Genomic DNA, 22,669 nt, shown 5'->3' on the forward strand with positions numbered 1-22,669 from the left:
CTGGCAGCTACAAGCCTAGCGGCTGCTCGGCGAGCAGCAGTTCTTTCTTGTGAAGTCATCAAAAGAAACTTTGGAAGAATAAACTCAAAACTTAAAATCAATAGGTTAGTTAACCAAAAAGATAGAAAGAAATGAACTTTTAGCTTTTGAAAGAGATTTCTATCAAGAATTTTGAAATGTTTATGCAAATAGAGAGTGTGGAGAGCTTAGAGTCTATTTCTTATGCTTATAAAGAGGTGGAGGGGACAAAAAGACAGGGGTGGAGCGTGTATACCATTCAAATTCGAAATTGGAATCTTTAACTCACTTTGGCCCATGCTCGACCCCACCACTCGATCCCATGTGGTTGAGTGCCTTACCAAATTTGAATTTCAAAAATTTTCTCCCTCCATTCAATCGAGTGAATTGACTGGGCTTGGGCTCGAATGGGCACTCGATCGTGTGCTCCTTAGTGGGCTGGTCTAGTGGCTTTGAATTTCCTTCCCTATGAGTCCAAACTCACTTAAGTCCATGTACAAGCCTCATATAAAAGCCTACCCAAAACAAACATAAAAGAAAAACATCAAAAACACAAGGGAAATTAAACTTATATACAAAGATACCTTAGGGACTTCCTCCCTAGTGAGCTTGTTTAAAGTCATTGAGCTTGACTTTTGGTTCCTCCTTAAACTTGGTTTGGAGACCAGAGATGTGATGAGTTCCCCCTGGTTCAAATTGGTCACCATGGTCCTTGTTGTTGGTCAAAACAATCACTACACTTGCAGCTTGTTTACTCTTGATCTTGAGTCTTGGTCTCACCTTCTTCAAAGACCTCTTTTTGAGTTGAACTTGCAAATCCTTCACTAAACCAGTTAACACTTGAACTGAATCTCTGAGCTCTTCAACAGATTCCTCATGAGGAGAGAGCTTAGCTTTTGCAGTTTCCACTTCTCTTGAGATCTCATAGTCACCTCTATCCTTAACAGCAAAAGGTTGACCCTCAATGGAGGGTAAGTTGGTTGGGTTATTAATACCAAATTTCATGGTTAAACCCTCAGCTATGTTCAAGGTTACCAGCCCTTCCTTAACATCAATGACAGCTCCAACAGAGGCTAGGAATGGTCTCCCTAGGATGATAGGATCTTCTAACTCCTTATCCATCTCTATAACCACAAAATCAGTAGGGATTATGGCCTTGCCTATCTTGACTGGTAAGCTTTCCAATTTACCAACCACTTCCTTGTCTGATCCATCAACCAAACTTATGTGGAGGTTACTAGGCTTGAATTCAGTGTGCCCAAGCTTTTGTGCTACAGAATAAGACATTACACTAATAGATGCTCCCAGATCACACAAGCACTTGTTGAAGTGTAGGTAGCTAAAGGAGCAAGGCAAATTGAATGGACTTGGATCTTCAAGTTTGGTTGGAATGGCTATTCCTTTAGTCTCCTCAAGATCCTTCTTGTCTTGATTCTGAGCCTTCTTCTTGGATATCTCTAGTAAGATATTCTGGTAAAGAGGATATGGAGTATATTGTTCCAAAGCAGGACCTCTCTCTTCTTCTTGGAATGCAATGACAACCTCTTCTTTCAAATCCAACACTTTCTTCCTTTCAATTATCTCCCTGAGTTCCTTCAGCTTATGTGCCTTGAAACGTCCTGGGAATGGCAGAGGTGGTTTATAAGCTGGGGGAATGTACTTGGCAGGTGTAACAGACTCGGTGGAGTCTACTCGACCACTAACTCGATCAGTCACTCGATCAGTCACTCGATCGAGTGGTCGATCGTGTGCTGAGTCGAGTGCACTGTCGATTTCCTCCTCTTCCTGATATCCTGCTTCATTCTAAGCTGAAACTTGTTGAATACCCTCCCCATCTTGAATCTCACGGTCCTCAGTGACAACATCCTTTGTAACATAGATAGCCTTGGCAGTGAACTCCCTTGGGTTTTGGATTGCCTTTCGAGGCAGTTGATTAGGTTTTGGAGCTAAAGTAGAGGCCATAGTGCTCTCCAGGAACTTAACCTTGGAATTAAGGCTTTCAAACTTGATGTTCAGGTCATTATAAGTATAATCTATTCTCTGGTTGATTTCAGCAAACTTCTTGGAGGTTTCTATCTGACCAGTGGCTTGGTTAAGCAACAGCTGCTGCATCAATGTCCTTAAGTCTGGTTCTTGGGTTTGGGTGGTCTGAAACCATGGTGGGGGACACATTTGACCCTGGTAACCTTGGTTCTGTTGTTTAGGCACATAATTGTGTTGTTTTTGTGCTTGTTGTGGTGGATAGACCTGGTCCTGTGGATTGGCCACATTTGGACTCCTATAAGACAGATTGTTGTTCTTGAACTGGTTGTAGGGCTTGAATCCTCCTTGGTTCTGGATGTAACATAGCTCAGCTACCTCATTCTCCCCATATTGAATTGTTGTGTCTTTCTCAGCAAGAAAATGAATGTTTTTTTGTTGATTGAGCAGAATCTTGTCCAGCTTCTCATTAACAATCTTCAGATCCTTCTTGTATTTCTCATATGGGGCTGAATCCACAAATCTTACAGTTCTATCATAGTCTTCATTATAGTTGCCATCTGACTGGGCCAAATTCTCTACCAGTTCCCATCCTTCATCCACATGTTTGTTGAGAAAATTACCATTTGATGCAGTGTCCAACAACATTCTGATCTTTGGTAGAACTCCTCTGTATAGTGTGCTAAGTAGGGACTCATTGCTGAACTCATGGTGTGGACACTGAGTTTGATAACCCTTGAACCTTTCCCAAGCTTCACAGAAAGTTTCATTGTTCTTCTGAGCAAAACCGAAATCTCATTCCTCAACCTTGATGTCCTTGCATTGGAGAAGAACTTAGCAAAGAAGGCTTTCTTGCATCCATCCCATGTGGTGATGGCTCCTGTTGGTAAGGTCTTCTCCCACATGTGAGCTTTGTCTCCAAGTGAGAATGGGAAAAGTCTGAGTTTGAAGCTGTCTTCACTTACTCCATTAATCTTGGTCAGGCCACAGAGCCTATCAAACTCATCAAGATGGTCTAAAGGATCCTCCATAGGCAGACCATGAAACTTGTTTGACTGAATCATTGTGATGAGCCCACTTTTTATCTCAAAATTATTGTTTGCTACTGCAGGTGGAACTATTCTTGCCCTTTGTGTGTGAGTGTTTGGAGCATCTCCTGCTCCAATCTGTCTTGGTCTCTGCATGGGTGGATCCAACAGTGCTTGTTGCTCTTGTTCTTGAAGTATCCTGGTTTTCTGCTGTCGCAAGTCCCTTGGTAGGCGATTGATGTGATCTAAATACTTCTGCCAGTTCTGATTACCCTTTGATCTTGTCTGCATCAACTAACTCGACCAACTGCTCGGTTCGACACTCGATCGTGTGCTTGCTCGAGTGGCGTGGTCGTTTGGCTAACTGACTGATTTGTACTCGATCACTTGGTCTAAGGTCACTCGATCAAGTGTAAGCTCGAGTGGTGTACCTGAAACTTAAAATAACCAACCCAAACTGTGAAACTGGTGAACAATTAGTGACAGAACTTAATCTTGGATCTATGTAAATTCTAAATGAAATCAACACACTAATGGCAATGACGCCAATTGAAACATAATCTTTTTGTGGTGATGATGATTTGTGAGAGTGTATGTGTATGGAAGATGGAAGAGGTTTCAATTCTCTTATGCAGTTGTAGTATAAGAGATGTCAATCCATAAAGTGTGTGATGTGTATGCAATCAGAATGTGAACAATAATCCAAGTTAAGCCAATTATGAAAGTGATTTTGGTAAAACAGTTTGATGAAAATAAAGAAAAAACAGAAAGGAAAATGGAACAGAAAATAAAAGAACAACCCAAAGGTGCTCGATCAATCACTCGACCGTGTGACTGGTCGAGTGACTAGGTTGAGTGGGTTTTGACGAAGAACATATGCAATCTTGAGAAACATAAACTGAGACAAATGCAATGAAACAGAAAGATATGCGATAAGTAAACAATCAAATGACAAAGAAGGCTTCTAGAGATGGATTCATGGGCTAGTGTTCAGGCTGTGGCTATCTAAACTGGTCAACAAATCTCAATCTACATGAGCTATCTCTAGACAATGATCTTAATGACTCACTAATCCACTCTCATGACAGAAGTGATCAAGTTACAGTAACATCCTAACCCAACTCTCATTGGTGAAACCATACTGAACAGGCTTTAAACACCAGACCATTACTTGTCAAAAACCACATTGTGCAACCAATCTCTTGGGACAAGCATGATGATCTCCAGTATTGGCTTTATCTAACAACCTAGACATTGGTGTGATGCTAGGAAGCTTAAGATCTGCTCTTACCCTTTCAGATATAAGAACAGCTTAGAGCACACCCAACCCAGAAGAGATATTTAAACAAGCTAACTTAAACATTCCAGACTACCACTGCCCTAAACTAACCTAATCCATCTCCAGAATCCTAACTCACTACTCAGATGAACTAGACATGATGATGATGAACATAAACCCAGAAATTAATGAAACTAACATGATAAGATAGATGAAATGATGAACAACAACTTAATATAAAGAAGCAAACTCAGATTCCCAATACACTGAAAGTTATGGAACTTACAAAGTATAGAAATCTGAGAGAAAACAGTAAATAAAGGGGAAAAAGCAGTAAATAAATCCTAAAAACCCTTAAGGGGTAAGAACTAGATTTTTTGGTGGCTATAGATTTAACACTTCGGTGCATCAACTTGCATTGGGTATCTGCATTAATTCTTCGGTGCATCAACTTTGTACCTATAGGTAACGCTCTTGAGAGCATTCTCCATAAAAAAGTGTTTTAGTTTTGGGGCTATATCTATTTTCCAGATAGTTCTCTTGAATCTCTGTAAACCTGGGGGTGGTCGTATATGTTCATTATCTAGGAGATGTGTAGCAAGCCAGTAACCAGATTTAACCGTATATAGCTGAAACGATCTGACCCATATTTTTGTTTTTAATTCAATATTAAACTAGTGATCTCATACTCACTAACATCCTAACCTTAATAAAACACAACAGCGAAAATAAACATCAATAAACCAATAACATCAACCAGCAATTATCCAACAACCAATAAACCAATAATACTTCCATAGTAACTAAACCCATAAATCATTCCAAGATAAACCAAGGAACCAACAATCATAGACAACATTCTAACTCAACTCTAGCAACCTAGTAGAAGCCAGACAACAACCAATCAAGCCACTTGAACATCCTCATCTTCATTGCCTTGATTCCACGATCACACTTTGCCTTTACCTACACCACAAACAACAATTAAGATGCATGAGTATTGTCATAAACACTTAGTGAGGTAATCCTCCGATCTACTAGGCTATACACATAAGCAACTGAGAATCCAATGTTTAACAACAAACAACATAAAAAAACTAGGAGAAACAAGTATCAACCGTCTGTTGAAGGGTTGGTGTCGACCAACACTGCCTCCCAGCATCGACCGACACCCCTCCTCGACTCAAAAACCCTAGAAGTGTCGACCGACACCTCCACCTGGTGTTAATCGACACCTTCCCAAGTCCTCGCGCCGTCAACCCCTTGGTGTCGATCAACACCCACCTGGTTTTGATCCACACCGACCCCGCTGATGCACTCTGCTTGAAGCTGAGAGTTTGTTCATTGCCTTCCACCACCTCCAAATCGTCCAAGGCTCACCTAGAAGCCATGTAAGGCCGTAAAGACCATGAAATAACCACAACAAGCAAGAAAACACCACAAACAGACATAAAACAAGCAAAACAAAGGAACCTCAAGCTTAGATCAGCCATGGTCATTTACTCACCTCTTTAGCAGAAAGATTCTGACCAAAACCGACGAACACAGCCTCCTAGAAAGCTTCTAACTCGTTCCTAACACCAAATCTCCACTCTAGAGGAACAGATCTCCCAAACAAAGCCAAGAACTCTCCAAAAACTCTAAACCCCTCAAGAACACTTTTTCCCCCTTCTGTTTCTCTTTGGAAAGCGATTATGAGCGGCTCCCCACTACCAAAACGCGACTTTCCACTTAAATACCTCAATTTACGGTTTTTCAAACTCAATCAATTTTAATTTCTACGATTTAAAATAACCGATCGAATCGTAAATTGTTGGTGTCGACTGACTCCCTCGTTGGTGTCGATCGACATCCACACCCAAAACCGGTAAATTGGTTCGCAGATGTTACAATAGCCCTGAGTCGTTGTATTGCTTTCAAGAAGGATTTTTTACAAGTTAAAGATCTCATTATCGACTCAACTGATTTTTTGTATGATCGCCACATCTTCTTCTACAATAATACTTCAAATCAGACCCATGTCCCAAGTTCTCTGGTTAGCCATAATGAGATCTTTAACTTGTAAAAAATCCATAGCAAGCCCTTCTATACTCCTCGGGCCCTGGGTGGATGGATTGGCAGCCAATGTGCAATAGTTGACTTATTTCTAATTTTTAAGTAGTGTTTTTATATTTTACTATATTGTTTTTTTTTAAATTATTTTTTATTTTGTAAATATGGTCTAGAATAGCACATACAGAAACGTTATTGAAAGGTTAGCGGGGAAAAAAGATTATTCATTACCGCCTTCGTAAAAAAACATGAACTTTAATAAAAAAAATATTAAAATCTGGGATCCAATTAATAAAACTAGTCGACCTAATTTATTTCTTTTTCTTTTACTCTCTTAACCTTCGACATTCTTCTTCCCATTTTGTTTGCTTTCTCTTTCAAATTTTGTTCTTCCTCTCCCTTTCTCTTCTTTCATGGTATCTTAATATCTTAGCCACTCTCGCTCCCCTCTGTCATCACCACCAATCTTTGTTAAAAAACCCTAACCTCTTGCATATGTCCCATGGATCTCGCAGTCATGAGACACAACTTTGCCACCAAGAAAGAGATTCAGAATTTGATTCTGCATTTGAACTTTAGATCTTGTCTTTCAACAAGGATCTCTCCTAAATCTTGTCTTCATAAAATATCTTATATTTATAATATATTAAACAATATTTTTTTATCATAAGTTTTTATTTTGCTGGTTGTGTTTTTACTAACAGTTTAAGTTTAACTAGATGAAGACTTGCTCGATGTGAGGGTTTAAAGTTTTATAAATGAAATTAAATTTATTAAAATTTGTTGTATGTTATATATAAATTTTATTTTTGTTATAATATACTGATTTGTATCCACTTACAAATATTTTATGTATGTTACTATTAAAAGTATATCTTTTTACACCTAAATGTACTCTTGTATGTTACAAACATATTTTTTATCACCATCTAGATATTGTATATATAAACACATTAAGCCAAGTATATTACTTTCGTTTCTGCATAGTTTTTTAATTACTAAAATAGTTGGCTCAAAAAACATTTTGAATAAAAAATATATTACATAATATACTAATTAATGATGTATCATCATAATAATGTATGAACACCATGGAGAAAACATAGGCTCCGCCTTCATCCCTTATGGAGATAACCTTGCGTCCAACCTCCTCCATCATGGAGAGAAGTTTGGCTCCACCTTTCTCCCTTGGAGAGATAACCTTGCGTCCAATCTCCTCCACCTTCCTCCCTTGCGCATATAACTTTGTGTCCAACCTTCTCTACCATAGGGAGAACCTCGGCTCTTCCCTCCTCCTATGTGGAGAAAATATGTTCACGTCTTTTTGCTATCTCAAAATGGCTTGTTCCGACAACAATGAAAGTAAAAACAATTTTCTAACGTCACAAAAAATCTTTTGATAGTAACTAATGTTAAATTTCTCAATGTATTCGTGATAGTAATTATGCCAAAGTGAAAGTAAAATAGTTAGCTTAATGTGTTTATAGATAACATAATATACTAATCAATGATGTATCATCACAATAATGTATGACCGCGATGGAAAAAACCTCGGCTCCGCCCTCATCCCTTATGGAGAGAACATTGCATCCAACTTCCTCCATCATGGAGAGAACCTTGGCTCCGCCTTCCTCCCTTGGAGAGATAATCTTGCGTCCAACCTCCTCCACCTTCCTCTGTTGGGTAGATAACCTTGTGTCCAACCTTCTCCACCATAGAGAGAACCTCGGCTCTGCCCTCATCCTGTGTGGAGAGAAAATGTTCATTTCTTTTTGCTATCTCAAAATAGCTTCCTCCGACGACCAATAAACGTCAAAACCTTTTTCAATCGTCACAAAATCTTTTGATAGTAACTAATGCTAAATTTCTCAATGTATTCGTGTAAGTGTCTTTGACACACCATGATGTAGCCTCTATCTCTGTAACGCTTCAACTGCCACATTGTTTAGTGAGCCCATGCCTACTCTCAGTCCATGGGTCCACCAACCCATATTTGATGGTCGGTTTGTTACGTCTGGAAGGCTTTAAAAACTTGATTACCGACTTTACAAATCAACAAATGATATTTTCTTGTGTTTTGTCCTCCCTCGCACAATTTCGACAATCACTTCCAGAAAGGTCACCCATCATGAAGTTCTTCCAGGACCATTGACTTAAAAAATAAGTGCATTTTGGTGACGTATGTGGCTAAATCAAGTCTTTTAAACATTTCCGCAAACCATGGTGTTAGAGTCTTTGAGCTCCTATGGATCTATCAACAACGATTTATTTTTTCCAATCTATCTATCTATGTTTGTCGTACGCTTGTGTTTGATTAGCCTATTTTATTAATTCATTAGGTTGATGAGCTTCTATTCGTTATCTCCCTTTGGGATTGAATGAATAATGGTAACAATTATGTTTGGAAAAAAAAAAGAAGGGTTTATGACCAACCAATCAAGGTTGAGAAATTGAAAGAAAATTAATTTGGCATAAGTAAAGAAACAATAGAAAATTATCAGTATCCTAATATATGAATCCTAAATCATTCAAAGATTAAAATATAAATTAAAACCATATAAAAATACTACAATAAAATTTAAAATACAGTATTAGAAAAATAAGACTCATATATTAATCCTTTTTTGTCAACATATTCATCTAGACTATTCCCAACCAAAAAAAGAGAAAGTATTAGAAAATTTTGGTTTAAGAAAATAAGAAAAATTTACCTTTCCATTAAAATATATTCCCAATTAAACAGAGTTGAAGGCAATGTTTTTGAATAAATTATTTAAATATGAGGTGATCTTTGATTATATAGAAGTGAGTAAAAATTTTAGAATTAATAATTAAATGTATATTTTCCTTAATATTTTTTTATAAATAATCACTTAAAATTAAAAATAAGTAAATAATATTATAATTTCGAATTTTATGAAATATATATATAATCTCCTTATAATTATTTTAAAAAACTTTGTTTTTTTTTTCTAAATTCTAAAAATTTTATAATTATCTTTTACTTTATTAATATTTTTTAAAACAATTTTTTTTTGTAATCAAATTCTTCTTATTAAATATTTACACATGTCAAAATCTCAGATTGATAACTTGACACATGTTCATAATTTATAATATAAATTTTTAATTTTTTTTCAAATATTTCACCCGCAATATCGCATGGATCTGACTTCTAAGTCCTAGTCTTAATTAAAAAAACTAGAGGTGCCCTTTTTCTTAAATTTTCCATTTGTTTTTTAACTTTCCTTATTTTGCAAAATTTAATAACCAAAAACTAAAATCTGTAAAAACCTTTTAAAATCTTCCAAACCATATCCTACATGATCTCAATGGAATTATTTTCTCTATATCTAAAGAACTGAATTCAAATCAAAACCAAACCAAAAAAGAATACACCGATCTAAAATCAAATTTTTTTGTACAATAAAGATGTATGTAACTCAAAATCAGTCTGAACTCTGAACTGATCAAACCATCCAATTTAGATCTTTAGTTTGAAATTTGAATATCGTCAACCAAATAATGCGTAAAACCAAAAAATTTGAACCGAAACACGGATTAAAAAATGAAAAGAAAACAAATAAGGAAACGTATATAGATCCCTGGTTAAGAAATCGCTAGGCGCTAGTCGGGCGGCGAATACGGGCCTAGCGCCTAGCAAAGAAATCGGGGATTAATCGGAGATTAATCGGAGACTAGTTTTTAATACATTTTAATATATTTTTATATTTTTTTAATTATATATGTTTAAACTTTATAAAATAAAAACATTTATACATTCAAAAAACACAAAATAAGTTTCGAATCACATGATATACAAAAATTAGTATGGTCTTGATCTTGAGGACACAAAAAATATGAAAAATCACAAAAAGAATGAAGATTACTTCTTCTTCATTTACTTTCTTCAATGGTCAAGTAATTAGCATGTGTTAGACTTTTTGTTTAGTGAAGACTTCTTCTTGATTATCTGCAACTGCAACATTTGCAGATCAAACAAAATTAATAATTATCTGCAACTGCAACATTTGCAGATCAAACAAAATTAATAATAAAAAACAGCAAGATTACAAGAACTATTGGTGTCACGTTAAACAACAAATAATCATACAACAAAAAGAAAAAAACAAACCTTAGTAACCCATTGGTGTGTCACAAAACTCAGGGGTTCCATGAAAAACATTCCGTTCAAAATCCATGTCAACCATTACTTCATCTTCTTCCTCAGATTCAAAATCATCATCATAAAGCTCTCTTACCTTTGAATATTGGGTATTAGGTACAATACCAACACCAGTACTTTGGTCTTCTTGATGTTGCTCCACAATCCAATCTTCCACAGTTTCTTCATTACCATCATCTACGATCACATCCACCGCTTTCTCCTTGATTTTTTGTGCTTGTTAAAAAGTCTTGCATTAAACTGGACATAAACTAGGCTGTTTAGACGACTGGCCATTAATTTGTTCCTTTTTTAGTGTGGATCTGCAAATTAATAAGAGATATTAGAAGAAGGGCTGTAACATAAATAGCTATACTTAAACAGAGATAAAAATATTGAACTAATCAGTAACTCAAACATAAAAGCTGAACATAGATTAAAAACTAACCGCTTCAAAGCTACTCCAATTTCTTTCACAACCAGAAGAGCTAGAAGTCAAAGCAAGCACTCTAGTTGCTAGCTTTTGTAACGTAGGTACATGACATCAATGGGACCTTGGAAGTGAGAAGCCGCTTGAGTTCCAAATTCTTCTTGCAGTTCACTAGCCAAATGCTGTTTATTTATATTCACCTCAGATCTAAGCTCTTTATCACGTACTCTCTTCTTTGTTTTCCTTCTCTTTGCTTCTATAAGTGCATTCTTACACTTAGCTTGATCCTCCTTTGTAGACAATGGGCAAGCAGAAACATTTCCCCTCTGATGAGCAATATGTTCTTTCATCCTATAAACTCCACCAGATATTTCTTTTCCACACAACTTGCATTTCACCTTATCTGGAGTTTTTGGATCATACAACACTCCATATTCCCATCCCACATCTTCAGAATTACGTTTTAGTTGTACATCAACCATTCTGACATGTTTAAAAAATCAAAACATTAGTAAATAGAAACAGAAAAAACATGCTGCCCAGAGAAATAGAAACCAATACACAGAGATATCCTAATCAGCTAGACAGAGCAACAGAGAGATATAGACAAAGACATTGTAATCGGCTACAAGATTGTAAATTGAGCAGTAACAATTTAGAGATTTTAGAAAATTACTTGTAAATTCATGAACAGAAAGATGAGAGTGTCTTGACAAATAAATATCAGTTTGAGTAAGAACAATTTCTGGAGATAATTGAGATCAGAAGAGAAACTAGATTAGGTTTACAATGTTGTTCGGCTTCAATTGCCGAGAGAAGAAGAAGATTAAATTAAATCAAGAAATTTGCGTAAACCATCACTTTCTCCTCAAAAATTGATGGGCTTTAAGACCCAATACGATTTAAATCAGTTTATTACCCATTTTTATAAAGAAATTAATGAGCTTTAAAAAGCCAAAACGATTTAAAACAGTTAAATACCCATTAAAAGCAAAAAACATTGAATACCGATTTTGTTAACCGATTTTGCATTAAACTCATCGGTTAAGCACTGCCTAGCGCCTAGGCGCCCGATTAATCGGCTAGACGCCCATCACTGACATCAGCAAAACACTGTACCAAACGCATATATGAACTGGCTAATTCATTGACAAAACATCAATGATAAGCTTATACATTTCTCTTTCGTGTAGGTACGCTACAAAATGGTTGGAATAAACATTTGCGAACTAGATATGTAAAATGATCGACAAGAGTTGAAAATAAAAATGAACCGTATCACAAGTGTATGCTATGCACCTTGACCTTCGTATCTTATAAACCTCGACACTTGAAGAAGCAAATACTGGCAATAGCAGCGCACGCTTTTCCTTCTTTTTAGTTTTTATCTTCTAGCATTGTAGAACTAGTTAAAAAAAAAGTAAAACCCAAACAATACTCTTTATTAGTAATCCTACGCAATATAATCTCAATCATGCCTGATTGATATATCCATTAAGAAGGAGGATGATCCATGGTTTAATGATACAGCCACAAAAATATAGCTTTTTAGGCTTATAGCAGCATTTGTAGTTTTCACTGGGAAGATCCAGATGCCGTGCGCTGCTCGTATTCACCTTGTTCTGCTTTACTGAATTCCTCAAGCAGTTCACGCTGCCTCTGAGTTATATTTCTGCCAAGGAACATAAACAAACATAAGAGATTGCGATGACTATTATGTCATTTGCAGGCACAATTTTACTTGGGGAGGTTTTGATGGGACTTACGCAGGGATGCTGACGTTGAAATGCACATATTGATCCCCAAATCTAGTCGACTTTCTTGCTCTTATACCTGTTTGTATCATAAACAGAAGTATGTGATTTAAAAAGTAAACAAACAGGAATCTGGTTCGGTATGGATTTGAGGAACTTTTGTTTTGGTTGGTGTCATGCTCTTCATATCCAGAGAGACATTAATTAGCTCAAGTAAAGAAGGCCATATTCAAAAATTTCTCTTATATCAACAGAAACAAAAGAGCTCACCTTTATTTCTTAGCACTACTTTATGACCAGGTTGGGTTCCAGGACGGACCTACAACAAAAGAGTTTTCAAGTTAGATTGCTGGAGGAGTTCCAAGACAAGTCCTAAACTACAACAAGTTGGGAACAGAAACCCCCAAACTTTAGATAACTATCATTTAGCTAGCAAGCAAAAATCTGATCTTCTTTTTCATCAAAGCATTTAAAAAAATATGAAGAACTTTCAGATACCTTCACGACAACATCACCAGTGAGGGTTGGAACTTGAATGGTTCCTCCAAGAATGGCCTGACAAAAGATGAAATGGACTTTAGTTATCAAGAAAAAATACAAAAACGGTAAACGAACTCACAGAGACTGCACCAGAACCATAATAAATGCTGGAGGCAAAAGCGAATGAGATTTTAAAGACAGGATTGTCAAGACCAAATCAATTCACCTGGGTAACACTGAGAACTGCATCCACATGAATATCCGATCCTTCTCTACGGAACACAGGATCTTCACGAACCTGAAGGATACAACCAAGTTACTGAGAACGCAATAAAATGATTAACCATGAGTGTCATTAGAAAGTTGATTTCAGTAAAAGTCACCTTGAGAGTAACATAAAGATCTCCAGGCTGGTCACCTTCAGGATCAGCCCCACCCACCCTCGCCACCTTTAATGTATCACTATTGTCAACCCCTGAGGGATGAAAATAAATGTGAGATCAAAGTGATGAAAACTAACACGAATTGTTTTTTTTATTACCTATAGATGCAAGAAAGAAAATTACCTGGATCGATAGTGACTTTCACTGACTTTTGTCCTCGAACCACTCTACCTCCTCTACATGATTTGCAAATACTCTAGTAATATCAACACAAGAAAAATGATGAGAAATTCACTGGTTACAGAAAGTAGAAACCTACTTTAAGGTCAACCATTAGCGATAAATCTAACAGAATTGGTGTCTGTCTTCATGTATATGCAGACACACATACAGGTAAAACATTATACATGATATGGAAAGTGCAATTATCGAAATATATGACATACTGAGAACGTTTGACCAGCTCCACCACACTTCTGGCAAGTTTTTTGGATGCTTAATATACCCCTTCTCATTGTTGTCTGCAAAAACGTAACTGGAGCACTTAGAACCACAATTAAACGTAAATTATATAATTACAGTGTTCAAAGTAGAGTTTTGTAACATGAGACTGACCACCCCAGTGCCATCACAGGCTTTGCATTTTTCACGTTTGGTACCAGGAGGAACACCTTGTCCACCTAAATGTGAAAGGAAGAAAGAAAACAACAATTAGTAACTTGAGAGTGAGATAAAATAACAATGTAAATCACATTGACCGAAATACTATATGCATACCACAAGTATTACAAGCCAACTCGGTTTGAAAAGTCACAGTTTTGGTGCATCCTTGAACAGCTTCCATGAAAGAAAGATCAAGCAAAACCTTTACGACAGTAAAGAAAGGAAGAAACGAGAATCTATTAATCTTAGATCACAAAAATAATTTCTGGGAGAAAAAGCAGATCGTAATACCTTGACATCTTGACCTCCGATATCTTGCCTGAACATGTTGAAGATCTGTTTTTCAAAAAAATTAGCGTGCAAACCATGTTAGTTGATAAGTTATCCATTTCCATCTAAAAGGAAACAAGTTTTTGACTATCTTTGTAAACAATATTCTTTTGAGTGGAACCTATTAGATGAAAACCAAGAAATAAAAGTATTACATCGCCATTGAAGTTCCCAAAGATATCAAATGGGTTAAACCCTTCACCACCACCACCGAAGCCTTGATCATTTGGAAACCCACCACTTGCATTTTGCTCAAATGCTTCATGCCCAACCTGCAGACATGACCAACAAACTTATATCACATCTGAAATAGTTAATCGAGGGAGCCACGCTAGCTTACTATAACAGAATTCCAAGGAAATTATTATGGTGCCTATTTTACCTGGTCATAAAGGTCACGCTTCTCCTTATCTTTCAAAACCTGATTCAACAAAAGGTCCCAAACCACAATTCCCTTCAGTATAAGATACTGACAGATCATCATATAAAATGAAACCGTGTAAAAAGTCAAACTCACTTCATATGCTTTTGAGACCTCCTGGAACTTCTTCTCAGCTTCAGGGTCATCTTTATTCATATCAGGATGGAGTTTCTTAGCAAGCTGTAAAACGAAACAAACAATAGCATCAAACACTGAGAAACCAGAAAGTTATAATCAAACGAACATATTTAATCTCAACCAAAATGTCCCTACCCCGTAATAAGCCTTCTTGATTTCACCTTCTGGTGCATTCTTACTCACACCAAGAAGTTCATAGTAGTCCTTAGCAGACATAAACGTCGAACCTAGTATTCAAATACCGCAAAAACATTAAAAAAAAGAAAAAATCAATTCAACTATACAAAACTGTGATCCTAACAACTGTGAGAATTAATTAAGGAACCTCTGATCCTACCTGTTCCATGAAAAGACCTTGTCGAGCCAAAATTAGTATTAAAACCTCCAAAACTGATCCATCTCCGATCATGCCCTACATTACAAGATCACAATGTTAAAACCCTCAAATTACACTCAATACCACACAAACAATTCATAAGATTACATTCTTTTATAATCCAATTACCAGATTTTGAAGCGTACTCTCCAACAACTTTGGCATGATTGCCAACGCCCGTATTCAATCTCCTATAACTCCCAATACATACTCCCCTGAGTTTCTGCAAATCAAGAAAAAGCTAACCAATTTGAAATCAATTGAGACAGAGAGAGATATAGAGAAACAGAGATGAGGAGGAGAACGAAACCTGATTGCCTAAATCTTGTAGAAGCGATGATGAGAGACATCGACGAGTCAACAAACGAAGAACCTTTGCGCCATTGGAAGGAACCATTTTTTTCTCCCTCAAAGCTTATAAAGGTTCGATCTTTATAGCTTTCTACTCAAATTCAATGGAGTTGATACTGAAGTGGGTGGGGTTTAAAGTCCAAGAGATTGAGACAGAGCAGCCAAAGTTAAAACCCTAGCAAAAACCCTGTTTTGTTGCTTGCTTCAGAACTGTGTAGAAGAAAGCAATTTCTGTTGTTCGCCACACAATACCGGGTTTGACCTTTTCTTACCCAACCCACCCGTCATATCCGACCCCACTCAACCCGACCCGGCCCATCTAGAGTCACCCTTGAATGGGCTCAATAACGGCCCATCGAAAAACAGAACAGAACAGAACTCTATAGTTGCCGTCGTCTCGGTAACTTTGCCGTCGTTGCGCACTGACTGTGTTCGTCTCACCGTGAAAAGATGTAATTGCAGGTACCATCACGTCGATTCACATACTTTTCATGATGTTGATTTGTATTATTCTTCTAAAATTTCCATAAAACCTCACAAATTGCTTTAATTTTACATGAAAGATGCAAACTTTGACCGATTTAGCTGTAAATTTCGAAACTTTAAGCTGTGTTATTGTACGCAGGTTTGGCTACAATGCGGTGGTTGCTGCAGGGAAGGTTTAGTTTGTGTAAATGTAAAGAAAGGTTTGATTTTTTTCAGCAGAGATGTGGTTTAGTTAACGTAAAGTTGAAATGGGTGAAAGATAAAGAACTTGATGCTGTTGTGATTCGTGAAAAGCATCTTAAAGCTGTGTGTAATCTCGTTTCGGTTATTACGTCTTCTCCTGATTTGAGGCTACCCATCTTTAAGCTTTTGCCTCACCGTGGTCAGCTTGGTTTACCTCAAGATCTTAAGCTTTCTGCTTTTATTCGGAGATACCCCAATATTTTTGTGGAGCATTGTTATTGGGATAGTGCTGGTACTCGTGTTCCTTGTTTCGGTTTAACGCGTGAGGCGATGGATCTTTATTGTGAAGAAGCTGATGTTATAAGGGTGAATGTAGGGGATGTTCTAGTGAGGTTGTGTAAACTTCTTATGCTTACTTGTGAAAGAACACTTCCTCTACATTCCATTGATCATCTCAGGTGGGATTTGGGTTTGCCGTATGATTATCGAGATTCATTGATTCCTAAGCACCCGGATTTGTTCTGTTTGGTGAAGTTGTCTAGCGACCTTGTTGGTTTAAAGTTGATACATTGGGATGATAGCCTCGCTGTTTCCAAACTGCAACTGAGAGAGGATGTTGGAGATAATGATCATATGGCCTTCCCTGTGAAATTTACGAGAGGGTTTGGATTGAAGAGGAAGAGCATAGAGTGGCTCCAAGAATGGCAGAGACTCCCTTGTACGTCACCTTATGTTGATGCATCTCATTTGGACCCAAGAACTGATTTGTCTGAGAAGAGAAATGTCGGAGTGTTTCACGAACTTCTTCATCTAACAATCGGGAGAAAGACGGAGAGGCAAAACGTTAGCAATCTTCGTAAACCGTTTGCACTTCCCCAGAAGTTCACCAAAGTATTTGAGCGTCACCCTGGTATATTCTACATTTCTATGAAATGTGATACACAGACAGTAATCCTTAGAGAAGCATATGATAGGCGGCATCTCATTGAAAAGCACCCTCTCGTTGAAATCAGGGAAAAATTTGCAAACATGATGAATGAAGGGTTTTTGGATAGAAGTCGGGGGCTGTATCAGAGATCTGTTGAGAATCACTTGGGGAAGAACAGTAGCAAGACTAGCGGACAATAATCTGATATCTGGATAGGACTCTGATTGTCCTGGAGTTGAAGAACATAAACGCCTGTTTTAGTAGTGAGTCCTGTGTTCCAGTGGAAACAAATGACAGGCACAAGTTCTTTGTTACAGTGGTACCAAACCAAGACATTGCAGAAGGTGGTGTGAGAGTTAAAAGATCACATTCTACATCTAACTGTAGCAGCCTGAGCTTTCGGCATCAAATGGGGTTCTCCATCTAAAGTCAAGTCACTGAATCACCTATGATGGAACGCAACAGACGACATTCTCAAGTGAGCTTTTAGCATTTTAGCTAAGCAAACACAAGCTGGTTTATTGATGCCACAACGAGGACATACATAGCATTGCACTTAGGAATTGTCATGTTTGAAGTGTGCATACACCTTTAGTCTATCTGAGTCATGACATGGTGTTTTCCGGAAGATGATTATTGGTCTAAGGCATACATTGGATCGTTAACAGTGAGGTTGTTCTATATTTGTCCTTTGAATTTGCCCCCTTAACATAGAACAAATTCAAACCCTGTTGTTTTATTTGTAGCTGGTGATAGTGAGGTTGTTCTATATTATTAAATCAGATGAATTTTCGGAATTAATTAAGAAAAAAAAAAGTTATGGTTTTTAACCTTTTTCATTTTTCGAGGAGTGAATAACTCAAGATATACTGATAGATAAATATTTTATTAAAAGAATACTGATAGATAACAACGGTCCTAATTGCTATAATAAAATAACATTAAAGGTACATTTGCTTTATTAAAAGAAGATTAATATGGGATAAGAACATGTTAATCCATCTGATATGCATGACACACGATGTTATCAAGTCAGTCGTTTTATTATAAATAAACTCAAATTATGAAGGGATTGTTTAAGAAAGTTGCTCCGATGTTGATGGAGTCGCTGGCTATACACGGCGCAAAGCTGTTTCATGATATGACTATCCTTAGCATAAAAACCGAGCAATCAAATTTAGTGATACAATCATTGTTAATAACAAACCAACAAACCGAGAAAAGATTTTTAATGTGAAACAAAGAAAAAGATTAATTAACTTGAGAACTTAGAAGAAAAATAAAATGAGTAACATTAAATATATATGATTGATTACATATATTTAGTTAAGAATGATGTTCGAATTAGAAGAAAAAAATATAGAATACCTAGTTATGAAACGTTATTTTTGTCTTTGGTACCAATGTACCATGTCTCTTCGGTGGGAGTTGAGAGGGGAATGGAAGTAAATGCATGAGCTTGATGAGATGGCATAAAAGTCGATTGGTCTTTCATGCATGGCGAGACATAATTTACATTAGCATCACCAGGTAGGTACATATTATTTGTCCCAAGTATGCTGGTTGGTGACGATTTGTGTGATGTGGTAGGCATGTAAAATGGCAGTTGTTGTGGAGGGTACGTTTGGTTATGAAAGAATCGTGGTCCACCGTGAGGATACGGATATGCACATTGAGGATGACTGTCCATCCAATTTGAAGGGTGGAATCGCCCATTGTTATTATTGTTGTACTGACTACAACTACTACAACTGCCACAATTGTTTTTCCCACCAGAAATGTATCCCATGTAGTTATTGTGGTTGTTGCTGATCATGTTATTGTGGTATTCTTGTGGGTAGCGTTCTTGCTGACCAGGGACCGTAAACAAGACATTTGGCAAGAAAGGGTGATATGTGTTGCTTAAGGATGGTTTGCTTTGTTTGGAGAGACGACTTTCTTCCATAAGCAACATGGAGCGAGCTTCAGTGAAGGAGGGAAATGGAGACTTGTGTTTGATTACATTGAGGATGTAATCGTACTTCTCTGTCAGACCGTTGAGTAAGTGCATGACTAGAACACGATCTGATATGGGAGAGTCAACGTTTGTCAAAAGGTCTGAAAGTGACTTCAACTTTTGACAATACTCATGTACAGAGAGATCACCAATCGTCATCGTGCGCAATTCATTTTCAAATTGAAGTGCACGAGCCTCCTTATTATCACGAAAGAGATTCTCTAGGGAAATCCATAAGTCTCGAGCTGTGCACCCGACTTTAATGATGGTGTCTAGAAGTGAATCAGTGATGGTTCCATATATCCACATCTTAACAAGTCCATCACGTTCCTTCCACCTTTTCTCGGTCATTGGAGTCGGTGACGAGGATCCATCGATGTGACCAAGGACACTAAAGCTTAGGCAGTGAGTCTCGAATAGTTCACGCCACACCTCGTAATTCAACTTATTCAAATCAAGAGTGACAAAAATATAGGCACGAATTTGAGTGATTCCGAATGATTTTTCGTACGCAGCTAGAGTAGTCTCAGCCATCATGAAACAATGAGATAAAAAAAAAAAAAAAAAAAAAAGGAATTTGCTGGTAGAAATAATAAATGATAAAATGAGAGGAGGTGTTTCACAAAAGAAACAAAATGAGTGTAGGTTAAAGTTATGATACCAGGTAAAAAGAATATACAACTATTTGGATCTCTTTTATTCGTTAAGTAATCAATATACATTGTACATGATCAGTATATGGAATCTAGGTATATCTTGTATAATAACTATCTAAGATACACTATATATATATATATATATATATATATATATATATATAATCTTATTAAAAATACACTAAAATTTATGAGAGGATTTTTAACTAAAAATAACTATCTTATAACAAAGAAAATTTTGAAGAAATTATTTTTGTTCATTTAGAGAGATATTGAAAATAATTTATTTGTTGTAATTTGTATACTACCATTTTATCATTATAACTAGTTCCAAATTATATAAACAATAAACCAGGGAAATATAAAATAGAATAAATGATGAAATTTTTAATATTTAACTAAAAATGCTAACTTCGAAATAAATCTATTGACATACTTTTTTTAATAATCTCTACGTTTCACTGAGAGTCCCGTTTTAGAGTTATTTTAAAAAGAATGTTGTTTCACATTTTCAAAACGACATTTGTAACTAGTTTTCAGGTTTTCTCCTCATACAAAGCTAATATTTTTTGTATTTAAGTTATTATGATTTAGGTAGGGATATATTAAATAGAAGTATGTTTGTATATTTAATTTTTTTAAATATGTGTGAAATGTGTCAAAATTTCATTCCTACCGAAGGCGAGGGATATATAAAATACTTAAACTCCTCCTATATATTAATTTTAAAACTTAATATTGGTGGTGAAAAAAAAATATCGACCAGATACATTTTTTGACTTAATCTCAAATATATATATATATACAAAGATTTACATATTAAAATTTGGCAACAGTATCCATATTTTTTTTATTATAGCTTAACACTAAAAAAACCTCATTAATAATTTTTTTTCCATATATTCACATTATTATGAGAAAAGGTTTACAAAATCCAAAAGATGAGAATTATTGTTTAAAATAAAAGATGATAATTACTACAGTATTAGCTACAAATACCTTATCCCTTATCAAAATTACATCATATTGTTACCACAAATAAATATCTCAAAGAACAAATAAATAATAATCATTAAAGGTAAAATTATCAAATACTAATCTCTGCAATTTACTTACTTAATAAAAAAATTAAAATACATCAATACTTTTCAAAATATTTAATAACCAATCAAATTGAAAAAAAATAATATTTTATATCTAACTTGCCTTATTAAATTTTAATTAATCATTATACTTCACCTCTCATCTTTGTTTGTTTTATTTTTTTTTGTGAAACAAATAGTCATCGCATCATGCAAATAATAAAAAAGTAGACTTATTCCTGCATATGCCAAGATTTGAGTTTTTTAAACAAATACAAGTTCTTCAATCTATTTATTTTATACTTAATAATTATGATGGAACCCACAACTAAGAAAGTAAGATAAATATATTGTTGAATTGACAATTATATTGCAAATAATGATTAGAATTGAATTTATGTTGTAATGCAATTGCAAATATGTGGGATAAATGATAGATTTTTATAATCGGATTTGTAAACATGTAGAGGTGTCAAACCTTATTTAAATCACCTCACCATATGATTTTAACACTTTCATTTTTTTTTCTACTGTCTATCATAGCTCAGCTCTTAATTTTTAACTCGTGCGCAGATCATTACTCATTCCATCATATGACTTGGGAACTCTTAAAATATTATTTTTCTCCTTAATCAAATTAAAATGTTAAAGAGGTAAATTTTTGTTAATATATTTAATTTAAAACAAATTAGAGTTTTTTTAGTATTTTAATTTTTTGAGCTCGTAAATATTGATCATATTCTTATTTGTAAGAAAGATCAACAATTTTTAAAAATTACATGTTTAAATATTAATCTTATTATATATAATTATGCATATCACTAAATGAATAGATGAAACCGATTACAAATATCAAAATTTTGATGCATGTTAAGTATATGTTTCTACTGTGCAAATTGTTTTTCCTGTATTTTATTAGTTTGTTCTTTTTTTATAGAATATAATTTTAGACTACCACTAATCTTCATATTTGATGTGAATTTTTGACCCATTACTACTTTTTATCTATCAAAATTATAATTATATATGACCATATGTTAATATAATAAATATTGTAGGACCGAAAAAATATTTTAATATCATTTATTATAATTTTATTTTAACATCAGTTTTTAGATAATAATAAAAATATTTTACATTAGTTTTGATAAAATGATAAAAATAATTTATATCAATTCAGTAAAACTGATGTAGAAGTAGAACTTACATCATTTATTTTTTTGTAAGTGATATAAATTAACATTGATTACACCAATTAATGCAAATATTTACTTTGCATCACCACTTTCTAAGTCATTTTTAAGTGATGCAAAAAATTATAACTTCATTTAAACCTGATACAACTATATAAAATGAATGATGTAAACCAACCTCTCTTTTTTTTTTAGTGAAAAAGGATTGATTGCTTTGATCTTTGCATAGAAGTAAAAATTAATAAAGCCTTTTCCCCGCATTTGCTCGACTTGTAATCATTTGTAGCTTTATACTTT

The 22,669-nt window shown here is 35.4% G+C and overlaps 3 protein-coding genes, 1 long non-coding RNA gene and 1 other non-coding gene across 6 annotated transcripts; 2 read left to right on the forward strand and 3 right to left on the reverse strand.

Annotated features, from left to right (window-relative positions):
- The first annotated feature begins 2,701 nt into the window (after positions 1-2,701).
- On the forward strand, positions 2,702-2,807 carry LOC147922762 (small nucleolar RNA R71). Its single transcript, XR_015589877.1, has one exon. It is a non-coding gene; the product is annotated as a small nucleolar RNA R71 (small nucleolar RNA).
- Positions 2,808-10,113: 7,306 nt separating this feature from the next.
- On the reverse strand, positions 10,114-11,811 carry LOC104760783 (uncharacterized). Its single transcript, XR_763011.3, has 4 exons — positions 11,629-11,811; positions 10,971-11,435; positions 10,493-10,845; positions 10,114-10,336 (listed from the first exon to the last, which is right to left on the reverse strand). It is a non-coding gene; the product is annotated as an uncharacterized LOC104760783 (long non-coding RNA).
- A 562-nt stretch (positions 11,812-12,373) lies between these two features.
- On the reverse strand, positions 12,374-16,074 carry LOC104760784 (chaperone protein dnaJ GFA2, mitochondrial). The gene is made up of 18 exons (XM_010483749.3): positions 15,808-16,074; positions 15,627-15,720; positions 15,459-15,533; positions 15,257-15,348; positions 15,080-15,163; positions 14,945-14,983; positions 14,718-14,834; positions 14,524-14,568; positions 14,347-14,434; positions 14,185-14,249; positions 14,016-14,090; positions 13,753-13,825; positions 13,570-13,661; positions 13,413-13,484; positions 13,205-13,261; positions 12,977-13,025; positions 12,719-12,785; positions 12,374-12,624 (listed from the first exon to the last, which is right to left on the reverse strand). Exons 1-18 carry the CDS (start codon positions 15,892-15,894, stop codon positions 12,528-12,530), a joined length of 1,368 nt encoding a protein of 455 aa, XP_010482051.1. The 5' UTR covers positions 15,895-16,074; the 3' UTR covers positions 12,374-12,527.
- LOC104760785 (protein WHAT'S THIS FACTOR 9, mitochondrial) lies at positions 15,946-18,233 on the forward strand. The gene is made up of 2 exons (XM_087499168.1): positions 15,946-16,310; positions 16,474-18,233. Exon 2 carries the CDS (start codon positions 16,485-16,487, stop codon positions 17,643-17,645), a length of 1,161 nt encoding a protein of 386 aa, XP_087355294.1. The 5' UTR covers positions 15,946-16,310; positions 16,474-16,484; the 3' UTR covers positions 17,646-18,233.
- An 81-nt stretch (positions 18,234-18,314) lies between these two features.
- On the reverse strand, positions 18,315-20,058 carry LOC147922763 (uncharacterized). 2 transcript variants are annotated; one of them, XM_087499170.1, is made up of 2 exons: positions 18,814-20,058; positions 18,315-18,574 (listed from the first exon to the last, which is right to left on the reverse strand). In XM_087499170.1, the coding sequence occupies exon 1, from the start codon at positions 19,976-19,978 to the stop codon at positions 18,818-18,820; it is 1,161 nt and encodes a 386-aa protein (XP_087355296.1). In that variant the 5' UTR covers positions 19,979-20,058; the 3' UTR covers positions 18,315-18,574; positions 18,814-18,817. The 2 variants fall into 2 exon arrangements, with proteins under 2 accessions (XP_087355296.1, XP_087355295.1); XM_087499169.1 differs by having other exon boundaries at positions 18,315-18,590; positions 18,814-20,039.
- Positions 20,059-22,669: the final 2,611 nt, after the last annotated feature.

Source organism: Camelina sativa, chromosome 18 (genome assembly GCF_030686135.1).
Source record: "Camelina sativa cultivar CO46 ecotype springtype chromosome 18, ASM3068613v1".
Lineage (NCBI taxonomy): Eukaryota > Viridiplantae > Streptophyta > Magnoliopsida > Brassicales > Brassicaceae > Camelina > Camelina sativa.